We start from the raw sequence: 27,387 nt of genomic DNA on the forward strand, positions 1-27,387 counted from the left end.
GCACAACACAAACCTTGAAAAAAAAAATCAATTTTAGTCACCAGAGTTGCTCGCTATGTATTAAAATGTGCAGACGGCAATAGATGTGTTTTGCTCGTCAAAGTCGGCTGTAACAGCTTTTACTTCCACCGACCGATCGGAGGACAGTGTGGATGGCTCGCGGCGGTCAGGGGTGAAAGCCTGCCATTTCCTGGAAGGACAGGAAACGGGAAATGCTTGTCAGCATTCCACAAATGCCATTCAAGGAGAGCACCCGCCACAAATATTTGTATGACTCATATCATGAACGCCATCAAAGGTTTTGGCAAGAACAGATTTCCTTGACAGGATCTGATCAGTGCTTTTCGTTGATTGTCCACTTGAGGTTTCATCATCACTCGAAAAGGGAAGTAAGACACAACTGGCACATTCGTTTCAAAAGAAAAGCGTCAGCTTCAAGAGGGTTGCAATACTCGTGTTCACCAGCAGAGGCCAGTGTGTCACTCGCACAATCTTATATCACAGAATGAAGCACCGTTTATCGCGTTTACTGTACAGTAGGTGGCGATATGCACCAAGGAGACGTAATCCGCCAAAACCTCGGAAGAACACGAAGAAGCCACACATCCGTTCAATGAGCACGTCTTCCTGCCACTACCGGCTGTGTTGTCAGTGAGTAATGTAGATATTTTTGAACTCGATTTTCCGTTTGACCGCATGTAAGCACACAATTTAGGAGCACGATTATGACACGTTTGAGTTTGTTCTTTGTTCAAATTAAAAATCCTGGACAATCAAAAAATGTGAAAACACGCATTTTATATATTTTATACTTTTTATAATATATGTTTTTGCTGTACAATGTAGGTTTCGTAGCCTTTTTGTTTGACTCCGCATGGCTCTTGTTTCTGTATATTTTGTGTTTCTCAATAAAGTTATAGAAAAAAAGTCAAACTTCCGGCTGTTCTCGGTGACAAGCTTTTACTCCAAATAATAAGGCAGTTAACCTAATTTAACTCTCGGTGAGAAGAACAACCGGCGCACTGTTTGTGTTATTAATAACACTAACAATTGTCAGCGCGGTCAGTCTTGTGGTCCCGCGAACAACTAACGAGACAAACTTCCCCGGTAGCTCCAGGAAAGGCGCTGTTCTCCACTTCCGCGTATCGGACGCCGCGACGTGGACCGGAGGAAATTGTTTTTTCTTGTGTCGTCTCCTGTTTGAACGACTACGGCGGAACTCGTCACATCTGTCGCTGCCTCAACTCTGGGTGGGCTCATTCGACAAGTTGAGTATCGTGCCTGTTTTGTTCGATTTCAAGCAGTAAAAACTTCGCGGAAAGTCAGCCAACGGCACGGTAACCTTCAGCGAAAGACGCCGCAATAGTCGTCGGCAGTTTAAAGTGCAGCTAAATGATTCACACTCGGTGCACAACGATTCATGTGTCAATCGGCTAGCAACTGTGTTGTTTTGCATAATGAGCGACCGAATTTTGCTTGCCGAATTCAATTTGTCAAAGCAGCCCGCGCCAATCACTCGTTAACGGTTAATATTACATCCGTTGCATACGTTTAGAACACGGAAGGACGCATGCATTTCAAATAATAACCGTGTACAGTATACAAAGTCCATACTAAACGAACACCTTTCCGATAGTGTCAAAATTGACAACTCAAAACTAACAAGTGTCAGCGAGTGTATCATATTGAATTCAAATGTGAAAAGGCAGCCTGAATGACCCTCAATCCAGCTACTTGGCTGTTTCTGCAGCACGATGAGTTTGCAGGAGATCTTTGAGAACATGAAGCTGGCCCGTGAATATGCTTTGCTGGGAAACTACAACTCGGCCAGTGTTCTCTATCAAGGCCTGCTCGAGCAAATCAAGAAACATATCTATATTACACGAGACCCCAGTCTCCAGCAGAGATGGCAGAAGGTAAATATGAAAAATGAGACCTGCTGGGATCCGTTCATCTTAAGTACGGACCTGAATCTGGTTTCTCTCTCCAGTTGTGGGAACAAGTTAGCGAGGAGAGCAGACAGGTTCAAGACCTCCTGTCGACACTAGAGAGCGTTCAACTGGACGCCATGCCCGTCAAACCAATTGAACCCGATGATTATGACATCAGGCCTGTGCCCGTTGAACCAAGGTAAGAAAGCATCATTGTAAAAGTACTTTGTGTGGAAGAAATGGAAACAGCTCTCTGTCATTCCGATAAAATAAGATCAATCCACCTTGCTTCAAATCTCCCAGCTGTCTGAAGTAGTTCATTCCGGTAACAGTGAGAGCACTTGAAGTAAAATATACCTTGGGAGTAACATTTCCTTTCTTTCTTTTTCATTCGCAGGCATTCGCCGTGTCCTGTCAGGCGGCCTACAAACCCTTACAAAGACAGTAAGCCAATCAACAATCGCCTCAGTGTGGCCGTGAAGGCCCAGCAGAGGCAGCAAAGTCGCGGGGCCAACGGGGACAGACACAAAGCCCCCAAGGCCAAAACAAAAGAAGCTGCTGGCAAAGCAAAAGACAACAAGGTGAAGCGGTTGCTGTTCTACTCTTAAGTTATCGACAAAAAAAAAAAAAAAAAAAAACATTTGAAATTAGCTGTTATTCTAGTTCTTAGAAATCATATTCATTTAACCCCACCCCCCCCAAATTGCACATTCAAAAATGATTGTGCTGAACGCAAGGTACTCCACTTTAAGCCTTTTCCGTTCTGCTTCAGAGAGCTGAGCCCCGCTAAAAGTTTCGAATGAGCAATTGTTCACATTGTCAGTTCAGGCAGAATAAAATGTTTTGCGTTGGCTTTTTTCCCAGAGCAAAGGAGATGGCCAGGAAAAAGAATTGAAGTTTGATGGTACCGGATATGACAAAGACCTTGTGGAAGCCCTGGAGAGAGATATCATATCTCAGAATCCAAACATTAAATGGTATGCATTCTTCAGTTTTTGTCTTGGTTGAAAGCACACGCTTATAGGTGCCGTCTCGGAACTGATGTGCCAGAACAAAGTTAGCGCAGTCAATCTGGTATTTACAATAAGACGGTGTGTGCGCCGGGGTACCACCAACAGCCACGCAAAAGGCATGACCCTGAAGAGTAAGTATTTGCTAATTCAGCTCATGTTTGCGTTCCAATTTAACGGTTAGCTTTTCTTAATGGATTGAATTTGCATGCGCGCTTTGAATTTGCAATCCTCATCCTCAAATCCATCAAAGTTGTGAAAATACGGTCGCTTAAATTTGACCGTTATCTTATTTCTAAGGGACGACATTGCAGACCTGGGTGACGCCAAAAAACTCCTGAAAGAAGCTGTTGTGTTGCCGATGTGGATGCCGGCCTTTTTCAAAGGCATCCGGAGACCGTGGAAGGTACTTAGCTTCGATGAAAAATGATGTGTCGATGACGTGTCGCTGACTTCAGTCCATAAAATTCTCGCCACAGGGAGTGCTCATGGTGGGACCTCCCGGCACTGGGAAAACCCTTCTGGCAAAAGCAGTTGCCACTGAATGCAGGACTACTTTCTTCAACGTCTCCTCATCCACGCTGACGTCGAAATACCGAGGAGAGTCTGAGAAGTTGGTGCGCCTTCTCTTCGAGATGGTAAGACTTTGGTCAAAGTGACCATCGGCTATTGATACCTAGCCGCTCTAAAGGATGGACTTGTTTAGGCCCGCTTTTATGCTCCCACCACGATCTTCATCGACGAAATCGACTCCATGTGCAGTCGAAGAGGGACCTCTGAGGAGCACGAAGCCAGTCGAAGAGTCAAGGCAGAACTGCTGGTGCAGATGGACGGTAAATGATTCTGTGAAGCCCCAACTGTTTGAACAGGTTTTCGTTCCGTCATCGTACGGATGTAAAATGGTTCTGCTTTCCATTGGGAGCCCAGAAAGTGAAGGCAGAAAGAGCTTTGTGTTGTGTTTGTTTTTCCCAGGTGTTGGCGGAGCTTCGGAAGGCGATGACCCATCGAAGATGGTGATGGTGCTGGCCGCCACCAACTTCCCGTGGGACATCGATGAAGCTCTGAGGAGACGATTAGAGAAGAGGATCTACATTCCCCTGCCCTCAGGTACATTTCCGCTTCGACGATCCGGTGGGCCCCCCTGTCCGGAGATTGGCTGCCACTGTGACAGGCCGGATCTGGCCCCCCAGGCCTTAATTTTGCTACTTGGACTGGCTGATAGTACAGTACACAATGTCAAACAATATTATAATGCTTTCTACACTAACCGCATAATGTGGGGCCATAGCTGGATTAACCCTGCAGCCCCCCCACCCCCGCCCAACGCAAATTGCCTTCCTCAGCTCCACATTCCTATCATTCTGTCTCTCATTTTAGTCAACCTTGAGTACAGTTCTTTGTATTTTCCACTGGGCCTCAGTAAACAATTTGTAATCCTGATGGAATTACTAGTCTTTAGGAGCACACTTAGGGATTTATTTAAGGATGTCCTCGGGTACCTTTTGTCACCAAATATTAATCTAAGCGTCACATACAAATGCACAATAAATAAATAAAAAAGTTGAGGGGGGCCATTTAGCATTGTCAGCCTTGGAATTGGATTTCATTCAGTGGTCGAAATGTACCTAATAAAGTGGTTCAAGTATATTTACACAAAATAGAAAGGATGTTTCGGTATCCAACACCTGTTTGGAGGAACACGTCGTGGTACAACTGTGTGCCCTCAACATTGCGTCCTCAGGAAAAGGCCGAGTGGAGCTGCTGCGGATTAACCTGAAGGAGTTGGAGCTGGCCAGTGACGTGGACTTGGACAAGATTGCTGAGCAGATGGAAGGTTACTCAGGAGCTGACATCACCAACGTCTGCAGGTGAGACGGAAATCTGTCCACCGGGCAATAAAACCACAATCTTAACAGTGGGAGCCAACTGCGCATTCTCTCCAGCGATTCTGAGATGTTGTTGTGTGCCCCCCCCTTGGCTCCTTGGCAGCGTTTGGGAATAAAAGCATTGTTTTGTATCACTGCAGGGACGCCTCCCTGATGGCCATGAGGCGACGAATCGAAGGGCTCACACCGGAGGAGATCCGCAACATCTCCCGCGATGAGATGCACATGCCCACCACCATGGAGGACTTCGAGTCATCCCTGAAGAAAGTTTCCAAATCTGTGTCGGCAGCGGACCTCGAGAAGTATGAAAAGTGGATCGAAGAGTTTGGTTCCTGTTGAAGGTTTGAGACTGGGCCGGGGTAGCATGACTTGCTCTTCATCTCTGTCTGGGCATGACAGAGAAAGGTAATTTCATTGTTCTTTTGTACATTAGTTAAAAATCTTCCGATAATTGTCTGTATTATTTTTAAGTTACGAATAACTGACATGCAGACATTTTTTTTTTTTGAAAAAAACAAAAAAAAAAAAACATAGACCTGACCAGATATTGCCGATTTGGTTTTGTGCCTTTGCAAATGCCTCGAATCATTGCGCGACACTATTATCCAACCACAACACTTCCAAAAGGTCACCTCTCGCTTGACACTTTGATGCACTTGCTTTTATATGGAACAGTGTGGTTCCAGTTGCAAAGAAAGCTATAAATCTATGAATAAAACTTTTTTTTTTAAATGAAGAAAACAAAAATGTGATGTTCAACTGGACTCTGAAACGTGTGCTCACAGGCTTCACATTTTTCTTCAGAAAATTTATTCGGGGCTTGTCCAGCACATTTTAGTGCCGATCAAGCTGATGTAGACAGAAATGTTTTGAGACACACCAATCCAGGTGCAGTTGGAAAACGTGCATTTCACACACACACACAAAACCAACTCATCCAACACTACATCCGACCACGTGGGACTGTGAAAAGGACATGAAATCGATCACAAAGCTGAGTGTGTCGTCCAACACTACATCCGACCACGTGGGAAAAGGACATGAAATCGATCACAAAGCTGAGTGTGTCAGGAATTCACAAGTATAGTAGGGGCTTAAGAAAAAAAAAACTCTTTTCAAGAGAAAACACACATTTTGTGGCACTGATTTGACCTGGTTATCTACGCAACAAATGTGTCAATTCATATAACTAATAACCTAAATAAACACAATGGTCTTGACATACACCGGTTTATCCACTCACCGACTCTCACATGAAGTACACGGATGATATCTAATCCGAGGCCGGATCAATTCAGCCTTTACAAACAGAACGACAGATTCATGGTTGCGGTGACCACAGTGCAGTCCAGCAGGAATCTTTGGGATGTTCTCATCCGCTCCAATATATAAGAATATGAAAGTGCATGCTCTTCGTCGGAAGTTGGCAAATAATCTTAATTTCGAAGATCGTAAATTGCGCCAAATTAAAAGCGGATTTTTCTTGGACATAAAATAATGTAATGAATAGATGGGTGACGTATCCATTTTTTCCCAATCGAAATCGGCAGCTGACAAACTTCTGTTCGTAGGAAAGCACTGTACCCAAGTGTTTGCATATTTCGCCACTCGGATGAATACGATTAATCAACGTGCAGTCAGCATGCTTTGCTTCTCCAAATTCCACACGGCACAAAAGAAAATGAAGAACTGGCAGGACAGTCCTCATTTAATGCCTCACTCATCCTCTTCTTCTAATTCTGTGTTCTCCAGGAGAATGTGCTTCTCTTCGTCCGGCCTCAGACTCAATGTGTTTAGATGACAAATCTGCCTGTGAGAAACAAAAAAAGCTGACTTTAGCCAGTGAACCTCAGAACATGTTAAAATGTGTACTCGTTGTTCGGAGCAGATTATCTAGCAGCTCACAGTCGGGGAAAAAAATAGACCTTTAACCAAACTCACTTTTGTTCACGAGTTGGGAAGAAGCAGTCCAATATCTTGACAATGACTGCTGATCCAGCAACACCAATGACGACAACCCCCATAACCAGGAAGAAGAGAGGCAGTGACTCGGCGCAGAAGTGTCTCAGACGGGCTCTGATTTCTTCCACCCAATGACACATGGCCTGATGAGATAGAAACAGTAAAACAAATCAAGTCGACGCACAACACATTGACATATTTACTCACAAGGTTTTACAAATAATTTTTTTTCCCCCATCAGAATGCCATGTTTAGTCTAGTGGGGCTGCATAGAACATTTTGGTAAAGACAAGCTTTGACTTGACTTCCCCTTTAAAGACAGCACTACGTCAAAAGGTATCTACGCACCGAGTACGAGAGGAATTGTTTTGGTGAACTCTCAGTTGGAATCTGGTCTTGCTGGCCCAGGTCTCCATCTTCGGCTTTTTCAGATTTGATATCATTCAAGAGGTCAGGGTCCATGCGAAGCGGCGTCTCTGGTAGTTTTCCCGGAGCTGCAATCTCTTCTTGTGTCGTCTCGGAGTGTTTTAGTGGGTACTGACTGGTCGTCTGTAGCATCATTTGCTCCTCTGATGATTAAAAAAAAAAAAAAAAAAAAAATTGTCAGTTGATTGCCTGTGACCAATGTGTGTTCACCATACCTTTGATAGGGTTTGTTGGATCTGTGACGACCACGTCATCATCTCTGGAAACTTTGAAGATCTCGCTGTGTCCGATGGGGTAAATGTTGGTAAATTGAGCCAGCTTCTGGAAATCTGGGCTCATCAGTATTTTCACCTCACACATATCAGGCTGCTGAACCTACAAAATACAAATTTGGTGGAATCATTTCTCGCTTTCCTTCCACTTTAATTGATTCAGAAATAGACCGTTTAAATCAATGAAGGTGACAGTCTGATTTTATTCTATGCATTCATCTGTCGTGGCAAGCGGCGCTGCCTCAACCTCAAACCAAAAGCACTCGTCACCTAGTAAAGGCAGCCCCTGCTTTCTATCAATCTATCTACAAGTAAAACATAAGCAAATACAATTGGACACAAGATCTGAAGCATGTTGACGACCTTCACGTTATATGATGTGTACCTGTTTGCCCTCCAACTCAATGACTTCACTAAACACCTGCAGGGCCACCAATTCTTCCAAGTCACTAGAGAGTCGGTTCTGAGTCACCATAACCCGGGTAACGGTTGACACCAGGTCCCCGCCTTCATACTCCCTGCTTCCATTGGTGCTATCCACTGACAAAACAAGTAAACCAGAGGCATTAGTGTTCACGGTGGGGAAAGAACATGATTTTGGTGGGACGTTGACTTACAGAGCACTGCTTGACAGTTGAATCTGGTCACCCCCGACAACTGAACAGGAACATCATTTACCAATACCTCCTCCTCGCTCACCGATATGTTTAAAGTAATCTGAAACAACAAAACAGTTTTGTCAGATGGGTAATTGTTAAGAAACCAGAAACTGAATGCACTCTACCTGCAAGTTGTTAGACTCTTCTGTATCTGCCAGTGCGCCTGCTGTCACATTGATCAGGATATTTTCCTGCAATAATCAATATATTAGTCACCAAGATTGTGATACATAATACCAGCCCAGAGCCATCAACAAAATTTTCTGATTCCACTGCTTAATTGAAGTCATACCTCCATCAGTTTACTCAGAAACAAGCGTTGAGTTTTTGGGTTTTTTTTTTGCACTGTTGGCTCGCAAACTGTTTATTGTCACATATTTCCAATGAACTCCATTTCACACAATTAACCACTTTTTGAGGCGAGGAATCAACGGACTTAAAGGCTAACACGTAAAAACAAAACACAAAAGGGGTTGACCTTTAAAATACAGACCGTAACGTCAATGTCAGTAGTATAATAGTGTTTACCAGCATAGTTCTTACCGCATTCAGTGTTGACTCGGTATGCTTTGTATTGACAAAAAATAGAAATATTACAAAAAGAGTCGGCCCTGCCATGCTAATTCCCGTCAATCTTTTTTTAGCAGTACAGTACGATCGCGCAGTTGACAAGGAAGTAGGAACAGCGCACGCGCGTGAACTTGCGATCCCGTTCTTTTCTCGCGAGACCGTACATGTTGGAATGGCGGTCCTTCTTGAAACGACGCTCGGTGATATTGTGATTGATTTATTCACAGAAGAAAGGCCAAAAGGTAAGCAAAATCGTGTCCGTTTTTGAAAGCATAGGCGGTCATATGATAATCCCTCAATAAATTATCGGGAAGCTTTCATTTATTTGAGAATAAGCACGTGCGGGCTGTAGCCGTTAGCTTGCTCGCTACTTAGTCAGTAAACGCCAAATCAACAACACACCGTTGAAGCCTTTCCTCCTTTCGTCAGCCTTAAGAAAAAGAGCGGAAAGCGAAGAGGTTTTCGAAATGTAACGACCAAAGTGAACTATGTGTGTTTTGTCTTCAGCTTGCCTCAACTTTCTGAAATTATGCAAGATAAAATACTACAACTACTGCCTTATCCACAACGTACAGGTACGTGCGAGCTCTTCCTATGAGTGAAGCCTCGAGAAAACACAACAAAAGTGAACCAAGATGTGTTTCCCTACCAATTTATTTGCCCCCCCTTTTTTTCCCTCTTAATTTTCTTTTATCGTTTATTTACTTGCAGAGAGACTTCATCATCCAAACTGGGGACCCCACGGGGACGGGTCGGGGTGGAGAGTCGGTCTTCTGGTGGGTCATGTGAATCTCCTATTTCTACCTTTCTTCACCACCGCACGTTGACAGCAGTGCCCTCTTTTGTGCGCCATTAGCAAACTGTACGGAGACCAGGCCCGTTTTTTCGATTCCGAGAAAGCCCCACGTATTAAACACAGAAAAAAGGGAACGGTGTCCATGGTTAACAATGGAAGTGACCAGCATGGTTCACAGGTGAGTGATAAAAATTGCGGCTGAGATAATATTTTGTATAAAACAGGGATAAAAGTTGTCTGTTTTCTTCTTTCCAGTTCCTTATTACCACTGGCGAAAACCTGGATTACCTGGATGGGGTGCATACTGTTTTCGGGGAAGTGTCAGAGGGATTGGACATTGTGGCTAAAATCAACGAGACTTTTGTTGACACAGACTTTGTTCCATTTCAGGACATCAGGTGAGTTGCATTGTGACTCCAAGAAATGTCTTGTTCATGTTGGGCATTCCTTCCGATCGAACGAAGCTTTATTGATGCCGTGTCGCGTTAGAATAAACCACACGGTGATCCTCGATGACCCTTTTGATGACCCTCTGGATCTCCCGGTGCCCGATCGCTCTCCTGAGCCCACCAAAGAGCAGCTCGATGTGAGTGCGGGATTTTTGGTCTACTTTGTTGCGAGAGTCCTGCAAATTTGACATACTTGCTGGAGATGCCATGACAGTGATGCCGGCGGTCACGTTTACGTTACGTTTTACACACCCACTGCCAACTTAATGCTTATTTTATGTGGGTGAAGAGCGGCCGGATTGGCGCTGACGAAACGATCGACGATGCCGACGGGAAAGCGGCTGAAGAAGTGGAGGAGAGACTTCAGGAGAAAGAAGCCAAAACCCGAGCCATCCTGCTGGAGATGGTCAGGAGAGCCTCGATTCCCGAGTGAAGTTACTCGAGCCGCATCGTCACGCTTGCGTTAAGTGTCCGCCTGCCCTTCCTCCAGGTGGGCGACCTCCCCGACGCAGACGTAAAGCCTCCCGAGGATGTGCTCTTTGTGTGCAAGCTGAACCCAGTGACCACAGATGAGGATCTGGAAATCATCTTTTCTCGCTTTGGCCACATTAAAAGGTCAATCAAGTTTCTTTGAACATGGGCACACTGTGCACATATACTGTATGTTGCTTTTCTTAAGTCCTGTCTTTGGTTCCGTTTTGTGCAGCTGCGAAATCATTCGTGACTGGAAAACTGGAGATTCCCTCTGCTACGCTTTCATCGAATTTGAAAAGGTGAGCTTCATCTGTTGCTCACTGGCACGAACGGGGCCATCAATTTTTTTTTTTTTGTCGGTTCCGCGACTTGACAGCAAGAAGACTGTGAAAAGGCCTACTTTAAAATGGATAACGTGCTCATCGACGATCGGCGCATTCATGTCGATTTCAGCCAGTCTGTGTCAAAGATCAAATGGAAGGGGAAAGGTACTCCTTGCCGCATGCGCTCGATCTGATTATTATTTTTTAAATGTTTTGCACGAAGCAACCATCCTCCTCATGATGCCTTATAGGTGGGAAGTACACCAAAGAAGACTTCAAGGCTTATGAGAACGACTTGGAGAAGCGCTCCAAACTGACTCTGAAAGATCAAGCGAAGCCCAAACAAGAGTATCCTCACCTGTTGACTTGGGATGCTTTACTTTGGTCATAATTTGATTTGGACCATAATAGCTCCCCTCTCGTCATGGGTTACCATGAGCATATTTCAGCTTTCCCTAACCCCTCCAAAAGTTCCCGATATGACCTCCTCGGAGGAGGCGCCGGGACAGAAAAAACATAAAGAGAAGAGACATCATCATTCGGATGCCGAAGAAAGCAAGAAGTCCAAAAAACACAAGGTACCGTCCGTGCAAAACTCAACCCGATATACACATGTGGACAAAATGGTTGGTTAGCCTCCATAAACTCTTTGGACGTCAGCCATTCATCACAAGCCAAGCGTGCCGGGCTCTAGTGCTGGGCACGGAAAAGGCGCTGTTGAAAAAAATTCCAATAAAGAATGTCCAACGCCCGGTGCTTTCTGAAGAGCAAGTACAGTACACGTTTGACGTGTGCCGGTTAGTGGAACGAGTCGCATGAAACAAGAAATGGTGGTGCCACGGCTTAGCCATCTGTATTTGCAACGCATTGAAAAGTTTGCATTTCAGTGGACAGCAGCGGCTATGTTAATATTTGATGCATGCTGCACCACAAGCAACAAAAATGATTGATTGCAAGATTAATTTTTTTCTTGCCCCTCCCCAAATGGTTTGAGCCATTTGTTCACTAAAGATTGCACTCCAGATAACGTGGGCTTTATTGTAGCTGTAAGCAGAAGTTCGACTCTTGCCCCGGCGTGTAAAACACGAGCTCGTCCCTGTGCTTTATCTTGCGTACACTTCCGTGTTCCTTGTTTTACAATTGCGTGATATTCAGCCTTGAGGGTGCGTGAATTCGCTCGAGCTCAGGGGTGCCCGACCAGTTGATCCCGATCGACCGGAAGCCTGCGGACCGGTCCCGAGTCCATCGCAGGGAGTCTAGGATCGCCAAGGTTGGTTGACTTGCAAAGTAGATCGTCGGTCCAAAAAGTTGAGCAACTAACTGGTTCCCTTTAGCTCGCTAACACTCGTTGATGTGGACATCCGCCGAACAAAGCCAAGTTATTGCAACCTGCCGATTGAAACCAGCATTTTATGATGCGTATCAAAGTCTGAAACTGAGGGTACCGACAGCGTTCGGGATTGCCAGGGGAATACGCAAACAAGGATAGAGAGCCATCAAGAACTTTCTTCTTTGCTTCTGCATATATCTGAATGCAAGTGCGAGTCACCATTCCCCAAATTCACATTCCACCTTTTCTCCCCTGCCGGCTTGCAGATTCCAACCGTACCACTTGTTAATCCATTCTCTGTATTGTCATCTCCCCAGGACGACGATGGCGGCCGGCGGGACAGAAAGATGGACCGGCAGCGCTCCCGCTCCCGAGACAGGGAACGCAGGCATGCCAAATCCAGGGACAAATACGTGAAAGGCGGGCGGGACAGGAGTCGGAGGAGTCGCAGTCAGTCGCCCAGGAAGTCCAAGGTCCAAGACAGAAGCAGATACAGATGAACTGCATACACTTCGTATGTCCTCATTATCAAACGGCAAAAACGATTCCGCCTCTTCATCTTATGACATATTTTCTTACATAGGGAACACGCGCGGCACGTATTTGAATGAAATCCCTCGCCATTGAATTTCAGCGAGGTGTGCTGAGCATTCACCTCCACTATATGGACAAAAGTATTCCACTGTCTGCGAAGTGCGCTCAGTTCAGCCGTAACGGCTTTCGGGAAGGTTTTTCGACACCATTTCGACCCCCCCCCCCACCCCCATACCATTCAAGGTTTTGAAAGGTCATGTAAAACGCGTAAAAACGTGAACACACTCATATCCAGGTTACCATTTTTCGAAGCAGAATATTTGGTCATGAGAGCCTATCTAGTGACCTCATTGTGTTTGGACAGCCGGCTAACTACTTGCTCCTCGTTACATGTGACCACCGTACCTGTCATGTTGCACCGGCGCATTATTGTGAATTTAAAAAAAAAAGCTTGATTGAAAACTATTTTAATGCATTTGTGGTGCATATTTTTTAACCGCATAAAATGAATGAATTCCTTGAAGTCATCTCTCGCTTCACGGACTTCTATCCGAATGGACGAACAAAGCCGTTGACTCGCCGTCGGGAGAAGGGAAGCCACTGGCGGCCATCTTGCGTTGCCACACGGGCCACCAAACTTGAACGCATTCATTTATCCGTCGCATTTTCACGTTCCTTTCTGTCTTTGTACCATACATTCTGGCTGGAATGCACCGTGCATATTTCATCAGTGACAGTGACATTTTAATTCTTCTCTTCTCAGTTATCTCACCGCCTCGCAGGTTAGAACCGAACGTGCTGGAAAGTGAAGCGTTAATCTAAAGAGAGGCATTTATTTGACTCATTAAATGTGCATGCGATTGTCCAAGACTGATTGGCATCAACCGTGAAAACGCAGTGGAGAAAGTCGTGTGTTCAGGTTACGAGCTCTGCGTAAGTGGCAATCCAAAACTCGGTGGGTTTATCGACGTCGAACGTAAGAAGCGCAAATGTAGGTTGTGACGTTATCCCCGCGTCGCGGTTTTCGATCGGGATATCCCAGTTGATCACAATTAATGTTTACACGCGAGTGGCTCACGCACGCAAACCGGTTCTTCCAAATGTTTCGCAAACCAGAATGGTGACCTTAAGACGAACACCAACCCGGTCGTCATTGCTGATGCTGTTGGATTTTCCTCTCATAGGAAGCAGCAATTCACAGGAGGCGACCCATCATCGGTCGACCATGAATACAGACGGTGGACGGCACCGAGCGTAATAGCGGCCCCGCCCCTTCCATAAACTCTTCTTCTTTTCATATTTCCAGACGATTTCTTTCTGAACTTTACATGCAGTGAGTTGAGTGGTGAGTCATATTCCCCAAGTATGTTGCGGGATCGCTGAAATCTCGTCCGCATATCTGGAGCGGCCATTTCAATGAGAGGAAAGCTTTTCATGTTTCACCTCTCTTTGTCTTTCACTCCCACGCTAATCGGAGTCGGCTGTGGGATAATAATAGAATCCATTGTGAAACACAACACTTACACAAATTACGAGTAGGTTTTGCTCCAGGAATTACGAGCAGCCAGACTTAACCAACCACCCCCAAAAAAAATACAGGGCTGTTTTTTGTCTTCTGTTTTTGATCCAGTCCGGCCCCTTTTCATGCAGTCTAATTGAATCGCATTGCTGAAACTCCGTCTGAGAACGTCACATTCGCTCGCGCTGTGAGTTCTTCGTCCTGTCAAATACGTCTGCGCTCATTCCTAACCAATAAAAGTTCATATTTTGATTTGACTTTGGTGTTGTGCGCTTTTGCCGGGTTTGTCCGCAGTTCACAAACTAAAGTTCAAACGGCTCACGGAACAATGATTGAAGTTCCACAACCTGTTCCCCATTTCAAGGTGTATCAGCCAGGAAAGTGGCGCTCTTTTAAGCACCGCCAAAACAAAACAAAAAACAAAACGCCATGTGTCATGTTGGAAACAAAACACTGACGCTCCATCTTGCCCCACCGTCCATCTCTTCACACGCTGTCAGGGGAAACTAACTTTGTCGCAACCTTTATTCTTTCCAAAATAAGTTGCGACGATCATCTAAAGATGCCCGGCCAGCTCAGTGCTAGAATTTGTGTCTCGTTTGTTGGGGAAGGAACCGCGAACTGGAAAAATGGATGCCTCACCAAAAAGTCATGCAAAAGGTTTTTGTTTTGGTTTCTTTTTTGCCCCTAGTCTACTGTTGTACTACAATTAACTATTCCAACCAGTGCCCCCTACCATTATAACATATTGTATATATTTTTTTTTTAAATGAACACTTGATGTTTGCCAATGCATTGCTTATTTTGTCATTCACTACAACTTGACTCCACAAACAAACACTGTGTGAGCACGACACAGCAAATCAGATGAACGCTCTGGAGGACTTTGACATCCCGCTCGCGAGATAAGAGTTAAAGTGCGCTTTCATTGTGAGTCAACTACTTCCCTGTCTTTGAGTAGGGTAAACTTTGCCTGGGGATCTTTTCTGTCTTTGACAGTCACGCCATACTTTCACCTCAGAAAAGAAAAGAAAAAAGAACCTACAACTCCAGTCCGATCACTTCTCGATTCAGGAAACTTCCCCACTCGATGAGCTTGTGAAACAGTCATGGGAAAGCCAGTTGGAAATGGAAGCTGGTTCTCGGCCCCGCTTGACCCTGACCGGCAAACGCGCTTTTTCATCCTTGAATCCACTGAGGGAAGGGCAACGACGCAGCCGTCGTTTTCGTTTCCAACGTGTATATTTCATGTCTTTATTCACTTGTGAAATTTGCTGACCCTCCGTCCGTCCGCGCGGGGGCTCATCACCTTCCGCCCCAAGTTTGAAAATCCTGGCTCGGAGGGAGCGAATGACTGCGGTTGTATCAGCATTGCCGTGCCGTTTGAAGAAAAAGACTGAAGTCTGGTAAAACAGTCTTTGTTGTGGTTTCAATTCAAAATAAGAAAAAAAAAATCAAGCAAACCAGTTCCGGGTGAGTTGCAACCTTTCAGTAAATGTTGATGGCACCCTACCAGGAAGAGCTCAAAGGGAAAATAAACCCCTCGGGCCGAGTCCTGACGAGGAAGTGAGTGCAAATTTGCTTTTCTTTTTTTTTTTCCTTCTTCTACCGCTCTCAGCAGCTACTTCACTTGTGAAATTTGCTGACCCTCCGTCCGTCCGCGCGGGGGCTCATCACCTTCCGCCCCAAGTTTGAAAATCCTGGCTCGGAGGGAGCGAATGACTGCGGTTGTATCAGCATTGCCGTGCCGTTTGAAGAAAAAGACTGAAGTCTGGTAAAACAGTCTTTGTTGTGGTTTCAATTCAAAATAAGAAAAAAAAAAATCAAGCAAACCAGTTCCGGGTGAGTTGCAACCTTTCAGTAAATGTTGATGGCACCCTACCAGGAAGAGCTCAAAGGGAAAATAAACCCCTCGGGCCGAGTCCTGACGAGGAAGTGAGTGCAAATTTGCTTTTCTTTTTTTTTTTCCTTCTTCTACCGCTCTCAGCAGCTACTTCCTCCTCTGAGTTATAAGAGTTGCTCACTATGACGGCTGCGTTGCTCAGAGCGCCGAGGCACAGCAAGCCATCGAGACGCTCCAAATCGGCTCTGTCACTCGGCCTATGTTCTCAGATGGAAGGTCTTCACCAAATTCCACTCCAAAATCGTTTGATGGAATTCTTTTCGACGTGAAGCCGAGTCCGTTTGGGAGTTGTCATTGTTGTAACGGTGAGTTGGGGTCACGTTACGTGTCGTGTACATGCGGCGCCGGGAGCCAAAGTGAGCGAGTGTGAGCGCATTGAGGCCACTTTTGCTTTGGGTCGGGATTTTTCCCCGCGGAATGTCTTCATGGAATTGTTTGCGGCTAGAAAAGCCAACATTTTTTCATGCTTTTGTGTTCCTCATACTTGAAATGACACAGAGCACGCGCACTCGTGTCAAATGCTTCAAGCCGGATGGCAAGATTTTACCTGGGAGATGAGAACAGGATTTGTTTTTGTTGTTTTCTGTGTTTGTGCAGTGAAACAGTCGAGTCATCATGTCGCATGGCTTTTGTTTTGACAAAAACAAAAGCGGCTACTTCATATTTGGCTAATGACATGATCTTGTATTGATCAGTGGCTGCATCCAAGCCCGCATCAAACAATTCCAAGCATGGATTGTTTGATTAAAAAAAAAAAAAGAATTACAAAGAAAACCACTTTGATTTGGAGAAGAAGCCGTCAAAGTGACAAAAGTATTGGGACAAAGTATTAGTGCATCTTAGAAGAAGTTTTTTTTTAAAAATGGATAAGCCGTAACAGCATCTTCACTTCCTGGAAGACTTTGTACAAGATGTTGGGCCTGAAGGGAGTCTGCTGCTTTATCATTTCTCTTCTAATTCATTCCAAATCACGATTGCACTTTTTGTGTGGTCGGGTAAATACCTTTGGCACACGCCCCCCAAAAAAAAAACAAATACAAGCGGATCTCGGCTTGCGACGATTCTGACATGACATGTGAATGGCGCCCAAGAAACTCGTTGAGCTGATGGCCCACAAGCCCCGTTGACAGTCTTGACAAGCTCATTCGAACGCATGTGAGCCCAAAAAAAAGTCTGGAACTGAGCCGCACCATATCGAATGGAATTCTTCACTTTGAACCGTTCCGATACGCAGGCCGATCGCCGCGGAGGAAGCGAGCGTTAGAGGGTTCCGACGGTGCGAGAAGAAGATTCCGACATCTCCATGGAGCGCCGAAAGCAGCACGCCAAAGTGGAGCGTTTTCTCAAGCTGGGCTACTCGCACGAGGACATCGATAGGGTGCTGAAGAGCCTCGACCATGACGCCCAGACCAACGACATTCTCGAAGAGCTAATCAAGACCTGCCGCGTTCGCAGTGACAGAAGCGTCTCGCGCAGCCCCAAGCTGGTGTCGAGAGGCTGCAGCCCCGGACCCGCCACGCCGGCGCCGGATCAAGACGGCGCTCTCGCCTTCAGGCCGGTCGTCTTGGATGGAAGCAACGTTGCCATGAGGTGAGTCGGCTCCTGCGAGATGCTTTCCCCTTTGTTGTTGCGTGCGCCCAAAAGCTCCGGAGGAGGCGCAGCGGCTTGACAAAAATGCTTGCGTGTCCCCTGATTGGATGCTGACCCACCCTTGCTCATAATATAATAATATACGCTCTTCGTGTCCAGGATGACCATTTATTTTGATGTCGGACCCTACTGAAATTTCTCGTGAACGTTTTCACCAAAGTCTCACGTGGAGTTGTTCGATCCCACTTTATATATATATTAAAAAAACGTCATTAAATGTAATGTGAAAGCATTAAACAGTTTGTGGATTATGATTTCATCCTTCAAGTCATTCCGCTTCTCCTTCCGCTGCGCACACCTTGGCCACCGCGGGCAGTATCGTCCAGTCAGACCGACAAAACTCAGCGCAAAGTGGCTCTTCTTCGCATTCACGTTGTCTCCATTCTCGGCGACTTCCAAAATTTGCCGTGTGGTGTTGCTCTTGTTTTGGAGAGGAACAACAATATATGCCTGCGAGTTCCCTGATCATGTGTGTCTACATGCGTTGCTCTGCCCTTTGCCTCAAGAGTTCAAAAAGGTGACTCGCGATGCTAACGGTTAGCATGTCAACGTCGTTTTTCAGTGCACGTTAGCCCGGCTTTTGTTTCAGGTGCTATTTTGGTGTCATCCTCCTTTGTTTTCTATTCAGTTTGACTGCAAACTTAAAACGGAAGTGGCATTAAACAGCTCGGAGCCTCTTTTACGTTGAGAAGAGTTCACCGTTTGTCAAAAGTGCCGCCGAATGCGCAGTGAGTGCAATCGCGGCCGCCATTGAATGCTCTTATCTCAAATTCACGAAAAACTCGTAGGTCGGGTCACTCGTACCCAAGGTACCGCTGTGTGTGTACGTTTTTAATTTCCAGCTAACGACGCAAAGATAATTTGCCATGTCGCTAGTTGAAGCTCGTGTCACAGTGGGTAGTTATTCATCCCAGTCGGTGGAAATGTTTTTCCTGAGTTGCTACTTTTAAAAGCGAATACAGAGCTAAAAGTGGGATCACTATTTGGCACGCGGGCCGCTATATTTCGATCAAAGTAATCACAGGTTCACAGACATGATAATTGGGGGTTTTTTGTTCTTTGTGAACTTGCCTTATATCCGTTTCAGTGTTTGTTCTTTCAGTTCATATCCAACTTTGCTTCCTCTTTACAGTAGCAGGAAGTGAAAACATGTTGTTTGCTTCTATTTTTTTTCTTCAAGCGACTGCACAGGGGAAAGCGTCACTTTTAAGTCGCCGACGCGTTCCATCAACCGTCTCACAAACAAACATGTAACACAACGCTTGTAACAGTTGTGTCTGCGTGATCAACATGAGCCAAACAAGGAAGTTGTTGGGAAAGGAGCGCCAAATTGTTCTCGGTCACACCTTTATGCTTACCCGACACCTTCATGATAAGGAAGAACCGAAGCAATTGCAACTATTTAGAGAGATGCACATTGAACACATTATTCTTGAACCTTTTTTTTTGTCAAATGTAACAGCGGCAGTCACAAACCATGGAAATACTTACTGTAACGCATTACAATGGGGTGTTCTTTTACGACGTTCCCCAGTATGAAAAGGTGGAACAAGCATTTGCATGTGTTCCCCTACTTCAATAATGAATCTGGCCTCTGCCTCTTTGAAATTGTGCTCATGCCCTTGACCCTCTCGCTTTTGCTCTTGAACGTCCACGGGGAGCTCAGCATTCTTTAGAGCTGGAGGAACTTTTGATTTCACTTTCAAGTATTTAAAGACATAGCTGTGTAGGGGCACGCCGGACCGCCATCGTTGACAGGAGGACTTTGTTTTTGCCATTGTCGTCAGCTGTTGCGATTGAGACGATTCAACGCAACCAACGCAAGAAATCCTGCAGTGCGTCGTCACTCTTTTTCAACGCAACGTCGTCGGACACACCACGCGGGTGCAAAATATCATTGGAAACACAATATCGTGCCCCATAAAATGTCCATTCTGCTGGTGTGGATGCATGTTCAAACTGTGAAGAAGCAGTGTGTCATCTCATTTTGTTGTTCTGCTTTTATTTATCACTGACTATGCTAACCTGCGACCTAGCGTGTTATATTTTGTGTCCCATCATGTGAAAATGCGAGTTGGTCACTTCTTGAATCTTTCAATCAATTCAGCTTGACCTTTTTTGGGATGGATTCCTTTACTGGTATTTTGCAGAAGTGTCACTGTTGAGCTGGCTGCTGCCTTATTAAAAGAGGAAGCGCGCATATATATAAATATATATATATATATAGTTTTGTGCTTTTGTTGACTGTGTGTGTGTGTGTGTGTGTGTGTGAAGCCATGGAGACAAGAAGGTGTTTTCGTGTCAGGGCCTCCAGATGGCAGTGAACTGGTTTTGGGAAAAGGGACTGCGAGACATCACCGTGTTCGTTCCCATGTGGAGGAAGGAGCATCCGCGCCCCGAGGCCCCGATCGCAGGTAGTCACATGACCCGTCATTGCAACATGACAGCCGTTTTTTTTTTTTTTTTAAAGCAAGAATTTTCAAGCCTGACTGCACCCACCTGTGAAGTGACGGCAACGCAACCACAGAATCTGGAGGCATTTTGTTTTTCTTTCGACTGCCGTCAACTCCAAAAGCAGTACTTTCCAGGACCCCCCCAGGCCCCCCAAAAAAAAGACATTTGTTGAGTCATGAACATGCATTGTCAAAGAGATCAAGTCATTTTCAACACTTTATATTGGTCAATAATTTCCATCCCAAAATAAATAAATTAAAAACAACAAAACAGACTCACAATTAATTTGTGGGGAGGAAAAAAAAAAATCTAAAATTGACCAAAATTGTACGTCCGCCTGACAGTGACAATATTTATGACTCTAATATCCGGGTACATCTGTCAAAGTGGTCGACCTCCACCATCGTTCTTGAAAGAACTTGCAGGAGAATGACGGCGCAGCATCGCACACAGAAAAGGTGATTTGAGGCTCCCGCGCTCTCCTGTGCCTGACAGATCAACACATCCTCCACGAGCTGGAGAGGAGGAAGATCTTGGTGTACACGCCGTCGCGTTGCGTGAACGGCAAGAGGGTGGTGTGCTACGACGACCGCTACATCGTGAGGCTGGCTTACGACATCGACGGCATCATCGTGTCCAACGACAACTACCGGGACCTTCAGATGGAAAATCCCCAGTGGAAAAAATTCATCGAGGAGAGGCTGCTGATGTACACCTTCGCCAATGACAAGTAAGAGCCGTGCCGGCAAACGCTTGATTTGGAGACCGGGGCCACGGCGTCAAGCCAATCCCAATTGATCCCGCCCATTCATTTGCGCTTCGACAGGTTCATGCCTCCAGATGATCCTTTGGGTCGAAACGGCCCCAACATTGATGATTTCCTCCGAAAGAAGCCCAAAAATGTGGACAACAAACTGCAGCACTGTCCTTACGGTTGGTCCAAAGTCCCCCGTGTTCACGCCGTTGACTGCAACCTCGTCCGACCCATCGGATGAGATCCAAAGCGCAATCGGCATCCGAAATGCTGCCTTCGCGTTGCTCGGTGTTGATCGTAGCGGTCGGAGTCTGGAGAGATCGAGCGATATGTTGCGTACAAATCGCGCACACTGTATGGTCATGAGCAGCCGCTCTCACGAGGCTTTGGCAATGTCACGCAAGTCGTGACTGACGTGCGCGCCTGCTTTCTTTCAGGCAAGAAATGCACATATGGCGTCAAGTGCAAGTTCTACCACCCCGAGAGGACCAACCGATCGCAGCTGTCTGTGGCCGATGAGCTCAGAGACCGAGCCAAGACGTCCAACTACAAACCGAGCGCGCGAGGCCCGCCCGCGCATCCCCCCTCCCCTTCCCCCTCCATCAACGCCGACGAGCCTCTGCACAGTGAGCATTCCGTCTCTCAGAGAGACGGCGGCAGCCCCCGAGGTCCGCCGCGCCCGCCGGCCTGGCCGAACGCGGAAGCGGACGAGGCCATCGGCTCGCTGGACAGCTGCGTGTCCAGACTCTACATCCCGGATGGGCCCCACAACACGAGCTGGCCCCCCTACAGCTACAGCAGCGGCGTGGCCAGCTGGAGCCTGGGCCACGACGACTACTACTCCCTTTCGGGCTCCCACGGCGGCACCGGTCAAAGCTTTGCGAGAACTTGCTGCTTTCCTCACAATAGCCGCGAGCGATCAGCGTGCGCCCACTGCACGTGCGGTCGCTATCCGGCCGGGGCGCCCCCCGGCGCCCGCCCCCCCGCATGGGCCTCCTGCCCGGCCGCGCCCCTACATAGAGGTCACTGAATTGATCGCCCTGATCCAGAGCTACAGGAGTAGCCGCGTTGCCCTCTGATGCCACACGCGCATTTTGGGTCACGAAAGAACACACACGGGGGGTGTCCGATTTGGTCAGACTGCAAATCCGTCTTGCCTTAGGAAACCCTGGAAATCGACTCCAGCCGTGCCAGGGTCAGAATGTTGCGATCGCAAGACTTTATGAATGTGTAGCTCATGTCTGGAAGTCGGTGGTTCATTCTTAATCGTCATGTACAAAGAAGCTTTGTCGTTTGAGGGCCGCATGCAGAAATACGGAAGGATGAAAGGGCCGCTTGAATATTCGTCAAGTCAAGAGAGCAAGTTGACATTGTTTGTATTGTCTAGTTCATTTCATCGGCTTTCTGTTCAAGACGTTCAGGCCGATAGTTGAGGACGTTTTCGGGTTGACGGGGCGCTGAACAGCAGCCGAATGCCATCATCTCCACATTCAGAACCCAAAAAAAGAACAAACTGGAGTAAAGTGACTATTTTTCAAACAGTTTGTTGAAGGTCATTCATGCGATGTCTTCATCAATCAGCCATCGAGCACCAAGTGGAAGGAACTAGTTTTGCTTCTAAAATGGAATGACCATTATTCACTACATGCTTTTGAAAATAAATGGTGTCATTCTTTTAATCGCAAAATGATTTATTTGTGTCTTCCAATATGGAGAAAAGTTCCACGGTACTGTACAAGCTTTCTTCTCACTCTGCCCACCTTCACCTTTCCTCACTAACCTTGCGGCCCTTGTCAAATTTCATTTTAGTATGTTTTTATTTTTTGGGTCATATTGCGGGCCACTGAAAAGTTGACGGCAGACCGTGGACTCAGGATGTAAAAGATGAAGAAAAAGTACACCAGGGCCAGTTGCCAGACAGCAGATTGAGTGAGTCACCAATTACAAAACAGGTTTTTGGCTGAATCAAATTTTTCCGTGTGGTATCATACCTAAGTTTGTTATTTCTAAAAATATCGTCAAGTGATTATGAAAGTCACCGGAATCCAAATTTGAAAAAACTAAAATAATATATAACAAAGCAGGTCACCTTTAACCTACGGCGTGATTATGAAAGTCACTGGAATCCAAATTTGAAAAAACTAAAATAATATAACAAAGCAGGTCACCTTTAACCTACGGCGGCGCTTGACCTGCATCACCGGAAGTTGTTAGCGCTCGGCAGTCTGCACTTGCGGCTTGCGATCAGAGCTCTTGCCATGGATCATGGATGTTTTTTTTTTAAATTCTCATGCAAAGTTTGTTTCATCTGCAATTCACCGATGGCACTGGCAAAGAATGTCAATCTGGAGCGCCAGGAGGAGCATTTTCAAACGGGACGCGTGAGCTACGATTGTGATCGTGCAGTGAACACGCTGCCCAAGTGCGTCCCAAGCCGCCGCCGCGTCAAGTCTCGACTCAGGTAGGCAGCGATTCCTTTTTTTACAAACTCACAAGCTCTTGTATCTACTGTATTGTTTCGTTCACGTTTGAGGGCCGTTTTGGCTGTTGCTGTAGCTGTTGTGAAAGCGCTAAATCAGGATGTACTGTGTTGTATTGTTGCTCATCGTGGCACGCGTGCGTGTTTGTGTACCCGTGCACGTGCGGTAACGGGTCGCGGGAGGTCGGTTGCTTGAAAAGTCGATATTCGGTCAAAAAAGGTTGGGCAACCACGCAGTAGTCGACGAAGTCTTACTCTTAAAGAGCTTTGGTCAGCAAGTCAACGAGCTCCCCTACCTGCCGGTTGAGTATAGAAGCACCTGTGGTTAAAGCAAAACTGTCACAGTTTTGTTTTTTTGGACTTTCTGGGCCTGGACTTGACACCTGTGCCTACGAGACAGGACTTGACATTTACACGAGCATCGAAAAGGCGGGCAGGCACGTTGCGGGTGATTCGATTTGTGATGAACAGGGAGGATGAATCTCTTGTCAGCTATTTGGATTGTGGCCCGTCTTCGTGGCAGCCATGTTGGTGGGGGCAGCGTCCCAATCAAAGGCAATGCATGTCCATTTAAAATAATTTTTGCTCATTTCTCCGCCGATTTTCATAAGGTTTACTTTTGTTGCTGGCGTTACAGCATGGGCTTTCATTACAGATTTATTTTGGGGGGGGGGCATAAATATTGTTACCTATGAATATCAGTATTTTACAAGCTCTTCAAGCAGGGATGGTGGAACTAATGGGGACTCGAACCGCATCAGAAATCTGAGTAGCTCCAGTCAAACTTCACTTTAGCCCCAGGAGAAAAAAAAATAATCCTGGAGTACTGATCGTCTTTAAGCATTCATTTATACCCATGCCTGCATAGCCAAACGAGAAACTGCCGTAATGTAGTTCTTCGAGAAGCTTGGAAGGAGAGAGAAAAAAAAGTACTTTGGCTAATGTTGTCATTTTGACTGTAGCTCCATTTCTCCGGTGGGTACTTCAGTTTTGTTTGGCAACATTTAATGCAGAGAGCTCCTTGTTTGATGGGACTTGTTTTAAATAGCAGTCGGGGCTGCCTTGTTTTCTGCCAGTTGAGTCTTGCTTGAAAATCAAAAACTCAAAAGGTCAAGACCCCAGACTTGCACGTATCAATTGATCTTCTGGGGTCAAACGCTCACTCCGAGTTGACGCTTTGATGATCCGTTTGATGGTGGGCGCTTGACAAGCCATACTTGTATCATAGTAAGGTGACAAATGAAAAGAAGATGGCTGGATGGAATTCATACGTGACACCTTGAAACGACGACATTAACTGCCACGTAGTGGACAAAACAACAGCCGAACCCGCGCTCTTTCCCAAAAATCGGAATAGATTTGTGTTTCCCTTTTTTTATTAAGAGTTTGTTTTCATTAAGTATTTTATTTTTTTTTTTTTTAATTAAGAGTTTGTTTTCATTAAGTTTTTTTTTTTTTTTACAATAACTTATCTGTTACAAAGAATGTTTTCTCAGGTAGAAACAAAGACACATTTTAGATGTTGCAATCATTATTTTTCTCCATTTGATAAAACCAAATAAACTGCCTCTTCCCACCGCGGTGCAGATCAAGCTGAAATGTTTTTCTATGGGCTGGAAAAAAAGAAAAAATGTTTTGGCATCGAGTGCTTGAGAGACATTGTTCATCTGTTCTTTTTTGATGGATTTCAAATTGGGTTCTAAGAAAACAATGAAATGATATCGATTTAATTGTTCCAAAGGAACAAATGCAAAGAGATTTCAATGTTAAACGCAAAGGGCAAAATCAGAAAATATAACAATTCCACATTCGGGTTAAGTAGAAGCACCCCCCAGAACCCCCCCCCCCCCCACCAAGAAAAGCTTGAGGATGATCTGAGCCAAATCGGGGGAAAAAAAAAGTAAAAGAGTACACAAAGTGAACAGTCAAGTTGTGCTTTTTATAGTTTCCCTCAATGTAAAAATTCGGACCTTTATTCAGGACACTTTTGACATATTCACTATGAACCTCAGTACCTCAAAAAAAAAAAAAAAAAAAAAAAAAAAAAGCATAATAACAAACAGGACAATTTCGTGAACTGTTCCAAGGAACTCCGATGTGACGATTATACTGGAAATGTCTTTTTGCACTGAGGTGGGGTTGCTGTCCCCAAATATTAAACCCACATTCCAGTTGTCAGATAAAAAAAAAAAAAAAAGCAGATCGTAATTGTGATTTCCGACATTTTCGGTGTTGTGGGAAGGGGGCCGGGGTGGGTGGGGCGCCGCTTTGCCTCCTCCGCAGACGGTCCACGAAACCGCAAGCAGTGACGCGAGTGTCGACGAACCCGCGGCAGGTGGCGCTTTCTGATGACTGAGAGATTCTTTCGTGCTCTCAAAGTCTCGCAGAAATCAACCGACATGCTTACAAAGGGGGGGGGGGCTGGGCGTGTCACTTATCCAATGAAATAAGAGGGAAACTCAACAAGTAATAAAGTCGCTCGCTATACTTACAGGAAATAAAGGTGATTCATAGTGTGAGGAAGAAGGCGCATTCGAAAATTATGTACAGTAAAAAGGCACTTTCTGTACACAAAGCATGCATTTTTTTTTTCATTTTTGAAGTCAAAGGGAAGGAATATTGAAAAACAAGACGGGTATGAGGCACGTTTCGGAGGCAGCGAGGCTGCCAGATTGCCCTTTAGCATCCTCTAGAAACAGCAAATCGGGTCCATGAGTAGTCCGTTGGTCTTCCCTTCAGATGGAGCGCTGCGTCCCGACATTGCCAAATCCCCGCGCCAAGCCACCGGGGGGTGGGGGTGGCGGGGAGGGACTCCGTTGGGCAAAAGACACGTCACGTCGGCGCCTGCGGTGAGGATGTGACACTGCGAGGGGTCACGCTCATAATACTGTGAGTGAGTGGGAGCAGCGAGGTATCCCCCCCTGCCTCCCTCTGAGGGAAGGGGGACCTTGAGCGGGGGAAGAAAAAAGAAAAAAAAAAAAAGGACCCCACACGATCCGAGTGTCTAACGTGAGGTATTATCCACCGGTGCCTGCCTTGAGGAAAAAAAACACAAGCTGTAAACGGTATCCAGTCAAAGCTTCAGGAGGACAGCATTCCGCAAACTTGAGTGGGGTCAGAAAAAAAAAAAACAAACAAACAAAAGAGGCCGGATTAGAAGCCATCCCAGGTTTCATCCAACGAGGGAAAGAATCCCAGCGCCCGTGTTATTTTCTCCGATTCAAGCGCGCGAGATAAGCAGGCGGAGGGACGCGTGGCTGCCTCTCTGGCTCAGAAGTCCCGTAGGAGGTCGCACTCTTCACAGCGGTTGAGGGCTGGGTGGTTGAGGAAGGTGCAGCCCGTGCAGCTCCACTGCGTGCCCTCGTCTTCCTCCTGCTCCGCCAAACTCGGACTGTCTGCGGCGCAAGAGGAACACCACAACGTTTACGGAGGCGGTCGGCTCGCAAAAGCTCCCATCCGCCCGGCGCGCCGCGCGCTTTGTTGGAGCGGCCGCTTTCCGGGCTTTATTTCTGTCAGCGGCGGGGCGCTCGGAGGGCCGCGCCGATTCAGGAAGAACCGGTCGCGCGCGCGACAATAGCGCCGCCTTGTCGGCACGCGCCGGGGAGGATGCGGCGCGCCCCCGCCGACGTTTTCAGCGCGGCGGCCAAAAAAGAGAGCCTTTGACAAGAGTCACTCGGGGCCGTGACGCTTACCTCTTTTTTGCAGGAGATCAATTTCTTTGGTGAGGCAGTCGATGTCGATTTGGAGTAAGCGGTTTTTGCATCGCAACTGCTTCATCTCCTCCATCTGGGAACGAGAGCGGAGGAGCCAGTTAGATCGGAGACAACATTGGGGTCATTTGGAAAAAGCATCCGTCGCTCTCTCCGTCTCGCTTATCTGTCTGTGCATGCTGTGTGCAGACGCGCCAGCGGGCGGCCAAACTGCCCAAGTTAAGTCAAGTGTTTTTTTTGCAAGCATGCGCTTTCTTTTGATCAAGGCGTCCACATTTCTTCCCGGAATGGAGGCT

General features: G+C 46.3%; 5 protein-coding genes and 1 long non-coding RNA gene across 7 annotated transcripts in view; 3 read left to right on the forward strand and 3 right to left on the reverse strand.

The window, feature by feature from the left end:
• Positions 1-51: 51 nt before the first annotated feature.
• katna1 (katanin p60 (ATPase containing) subunit A 1) lies at positions 52-5,831 on the forward strand. Of its 2 annotated transcripts, XM_019884958.1 has the most exons (12): positions 52-651; positions 1,112-1,267; positions 1,751-1,916; positions 1,991-2,130; positions 2,329-2,512; positions 2,796-2,908; positions 3,242-3,347; positions 3,421-3,579; positions 3,648-3,774; positions 3,914-4,048; positions 4,683-4,809; positions 4,968-5,831. In XM_019884958.1, exons 1-12 carry the CDS (start codon positions 506-508, stop codon positions 5,164-5,166), a joined length of 1,758 nt encoding a protein of 585 aa, XP_019740517.1. In that variant the 5' UTR covers positions 52-505; the 3' UTR covers positions 5,167-5,831. The 2 variants fall into 2 exon arrangements, with proteins under 2 accessions (XP_019740517.1, XP_019740518.1); XM_019884959.1 differs by lacking the exon at positions 52-651 and having other exon boundaries at positions 1,262-1,337.
• A 216-nt stretch (positions 5,832-6,047) lies between these two features.
• On the reverse strand, positions 6,048-8,795 carry ginm1 (glycoprotein integral membrane 1). The gene is made up of 8 exons (XM_019884971.1): positions 8,690-8,795; positions 8,272-8,337; positions 8,105-8,204; positions 7,873-8,027; positions 7,431-7,590; positions 7,138-7,358; positions 6,769-6,932; positions 6,048-6,637 (listed from the first exon to the last, which is right to left on the reverse strand). Exons 1-8 carry the CDS (start codon positions 8,762-8,764, stop codon positions 6,544-6,546), a joined length of 1,035 nt encoding a protein of 344 aa, XP_019740530.1. The 5' UTR covers positions 8,765-8,795; the 3' UTR covers positions 6,048-6,543.
• Positions 8,796-8,849: 54 nt separating this feature from the next.
• Positions 8,850-13,060, forward strand: ppil4 (peptidylprolyl isomerase (cyclophilin)-like 4). The gene is given in 14 exon segments (XM_019884967.1): positions 8,850-8,958; positions 9,224-9,291; positions 9,428-9,492; positions 9,573-9,690; positions 9,768-9,910; positions 10,002-10,098; positions 10,251-10,367; positions 10,452-10,576; positions 10,668-10,734; positions 10,812-10,923; positions 11,010-11,106; positions 11,230-11,247; positions 11,249-11,336; positions 12,406-13,060. Coding segments are annotated over 14 exon segments (1,368 nt in total). The 5' UTR covers positions 8,850-8,888; the 3' UTR covers positions 12,589-13,060.
• Positions 12,931-15,334, reverse strand: LOC109524854 (uncharacterized). Its single transcript, XR_002170027.1, has 2 exons — positions 15,187-15,334; positions 12,931-14,103 (listed from the first exon to the last, which is right to left on the reverse strand). It is a non-coding gene; the product is annotated as an uncharacterized LOC109524854 (long non-coding RNA).
• A 450-nt stretch (positions 15,335-15,784) lies between these two features.
• LOC109524813 (endoribonuclease ZC3H12A) lies at positions 15,785-21,932 on the forward strand. Its single transcript, XM_019884916.1, has 6 exons — positions 15,785-16,349; positions 17,279-17,634; positions 19,969-20,108; positions 20,644-20,878; positions 20,975-21,081; positions 21,340-21,932. Exons 2-6 carry the CDS (start codon positions 17,348-17,350, stop codon positions 21,930-21,932), a joined length of 1,362 nt encoding a protein of 453 aa, XP_019740475.1. The 5' UTR covers positions 15,785-16,349; positions 17,279-17,347.
• A 3,369-nt stretch (positions 21,933-25,301) lies between these two features.
• tab2 (TGF-beta activated kinase 1 (MAP3K7) binding protein 2) overlaps positions 25,302-27,387 on the reverse strand; it is a 24,047-nt gene continuing 21,961 nt past the window's right edge. The window contains exons 5-6 of the mRNA XM_019884957.1: positions 27,074-27,167; positions 25,302-26,776 (exon numbers count right to left, since the gene is read on the reverse strand). Of these exons, the coding sequence (XP_019740516.1) occupies positions 26,652-26,776; positions 27,074-27,167 (219 nt within the window). The 3' untranslated portion in view covers positions 25,302-26,651. The remainder of the gene's footprint in view (positions 26,777-27,073; positions 27,168-27,387) is intronic.

Source organism: Hippocampus comes, unplaced genomic scaffold (assembly GCF_001891065.2).
Source record: "Hippocampus comes isolate QL1 unplaced genomic scaffold, H_comes_QL1_v1.1 scaffold144, whole genome shotgun sequence".
Taxonomy (NCBI): Eukaryota; Metazoa; Chordata; class Actinopteri; order Syngnathiformes; family Syngnathidae; genus Hippocampus; species Hippocampus comes.

What these genes read in the sequence shown, in the direction of transcription:
- ginm1 (XM_019884971.1), bottom strand. Translation starts at nt 8,764, where the DNA reads ATGGCAGGGCCGACTCTTTTTGTAATATTTCTATTTTTTGTCAATACA. An exon ending in CCGAGTCAACACTGAATGCG is followed by an intron (nt 8,338 to 8,689) that starts GTAAGAACTATG and finishes TGATTATTGCAG; the next exon opens with GAAAATATCCTGATCAATGT. An exon ending in TCCAACAAACCCTATCAAAG is followed by an intron (nt 7,359 to 7,430) that starts GTATGGTGAACA and finishes TTTAATCATCAG; the next exon opens with AGGAGCAAATGATGCTACAG.
- katna1 (XM_019884958.1), top strand. Translation starts at nt 506, where the DNA reads ATGAAGCACCGTTTATCGCGTTTACTGTACAGTAGGTGGCGATATGCA. An exon ending in ACTGCTGGTGCAGATGGACG is followed by an intron (nt 3,775 to 3,913) that starts GTAAATGATTCT and finishes TGTTTTTCCCAG; the next exon opens with GTGTTGGCGGAGCTTCGGAA. An exon ending in GACATCACCAACGTCTGCAG is followed by an intron (nt 4,810 to 4,967) that starts GTGAGACGGAAA and finishes GTATCACTGCAG; the next exon opens with GGACGCCTCCCTGATGGCCA.
- LOC109524813 (XM_019884916.1), top strand. Translation starts at nt 17,348, where the DNA reads ATGGAGCGCCGAAAGCAGCACGCCAAAGTGGAGCGTTTTCTCAAGCTG. An exon ending in GGAAGCAACGTTGCCATGAG is followed by an intron (nt 17,635 to 19,968) that starts GTGAGTCGGCTC and finishes GTGTGTGTGAAG; the next exon opens with CCATGGAGACAAGAAGGTGT. An exon ending in ACTGCAGCACTGTCCTTACG is followed by an intron (nt 21,082 to 21,339) that starts GTTGGTCCAAAG and finishes GCTTTCTTTCAG; the next exon opens with GCAAGAAATGCACATATGGC.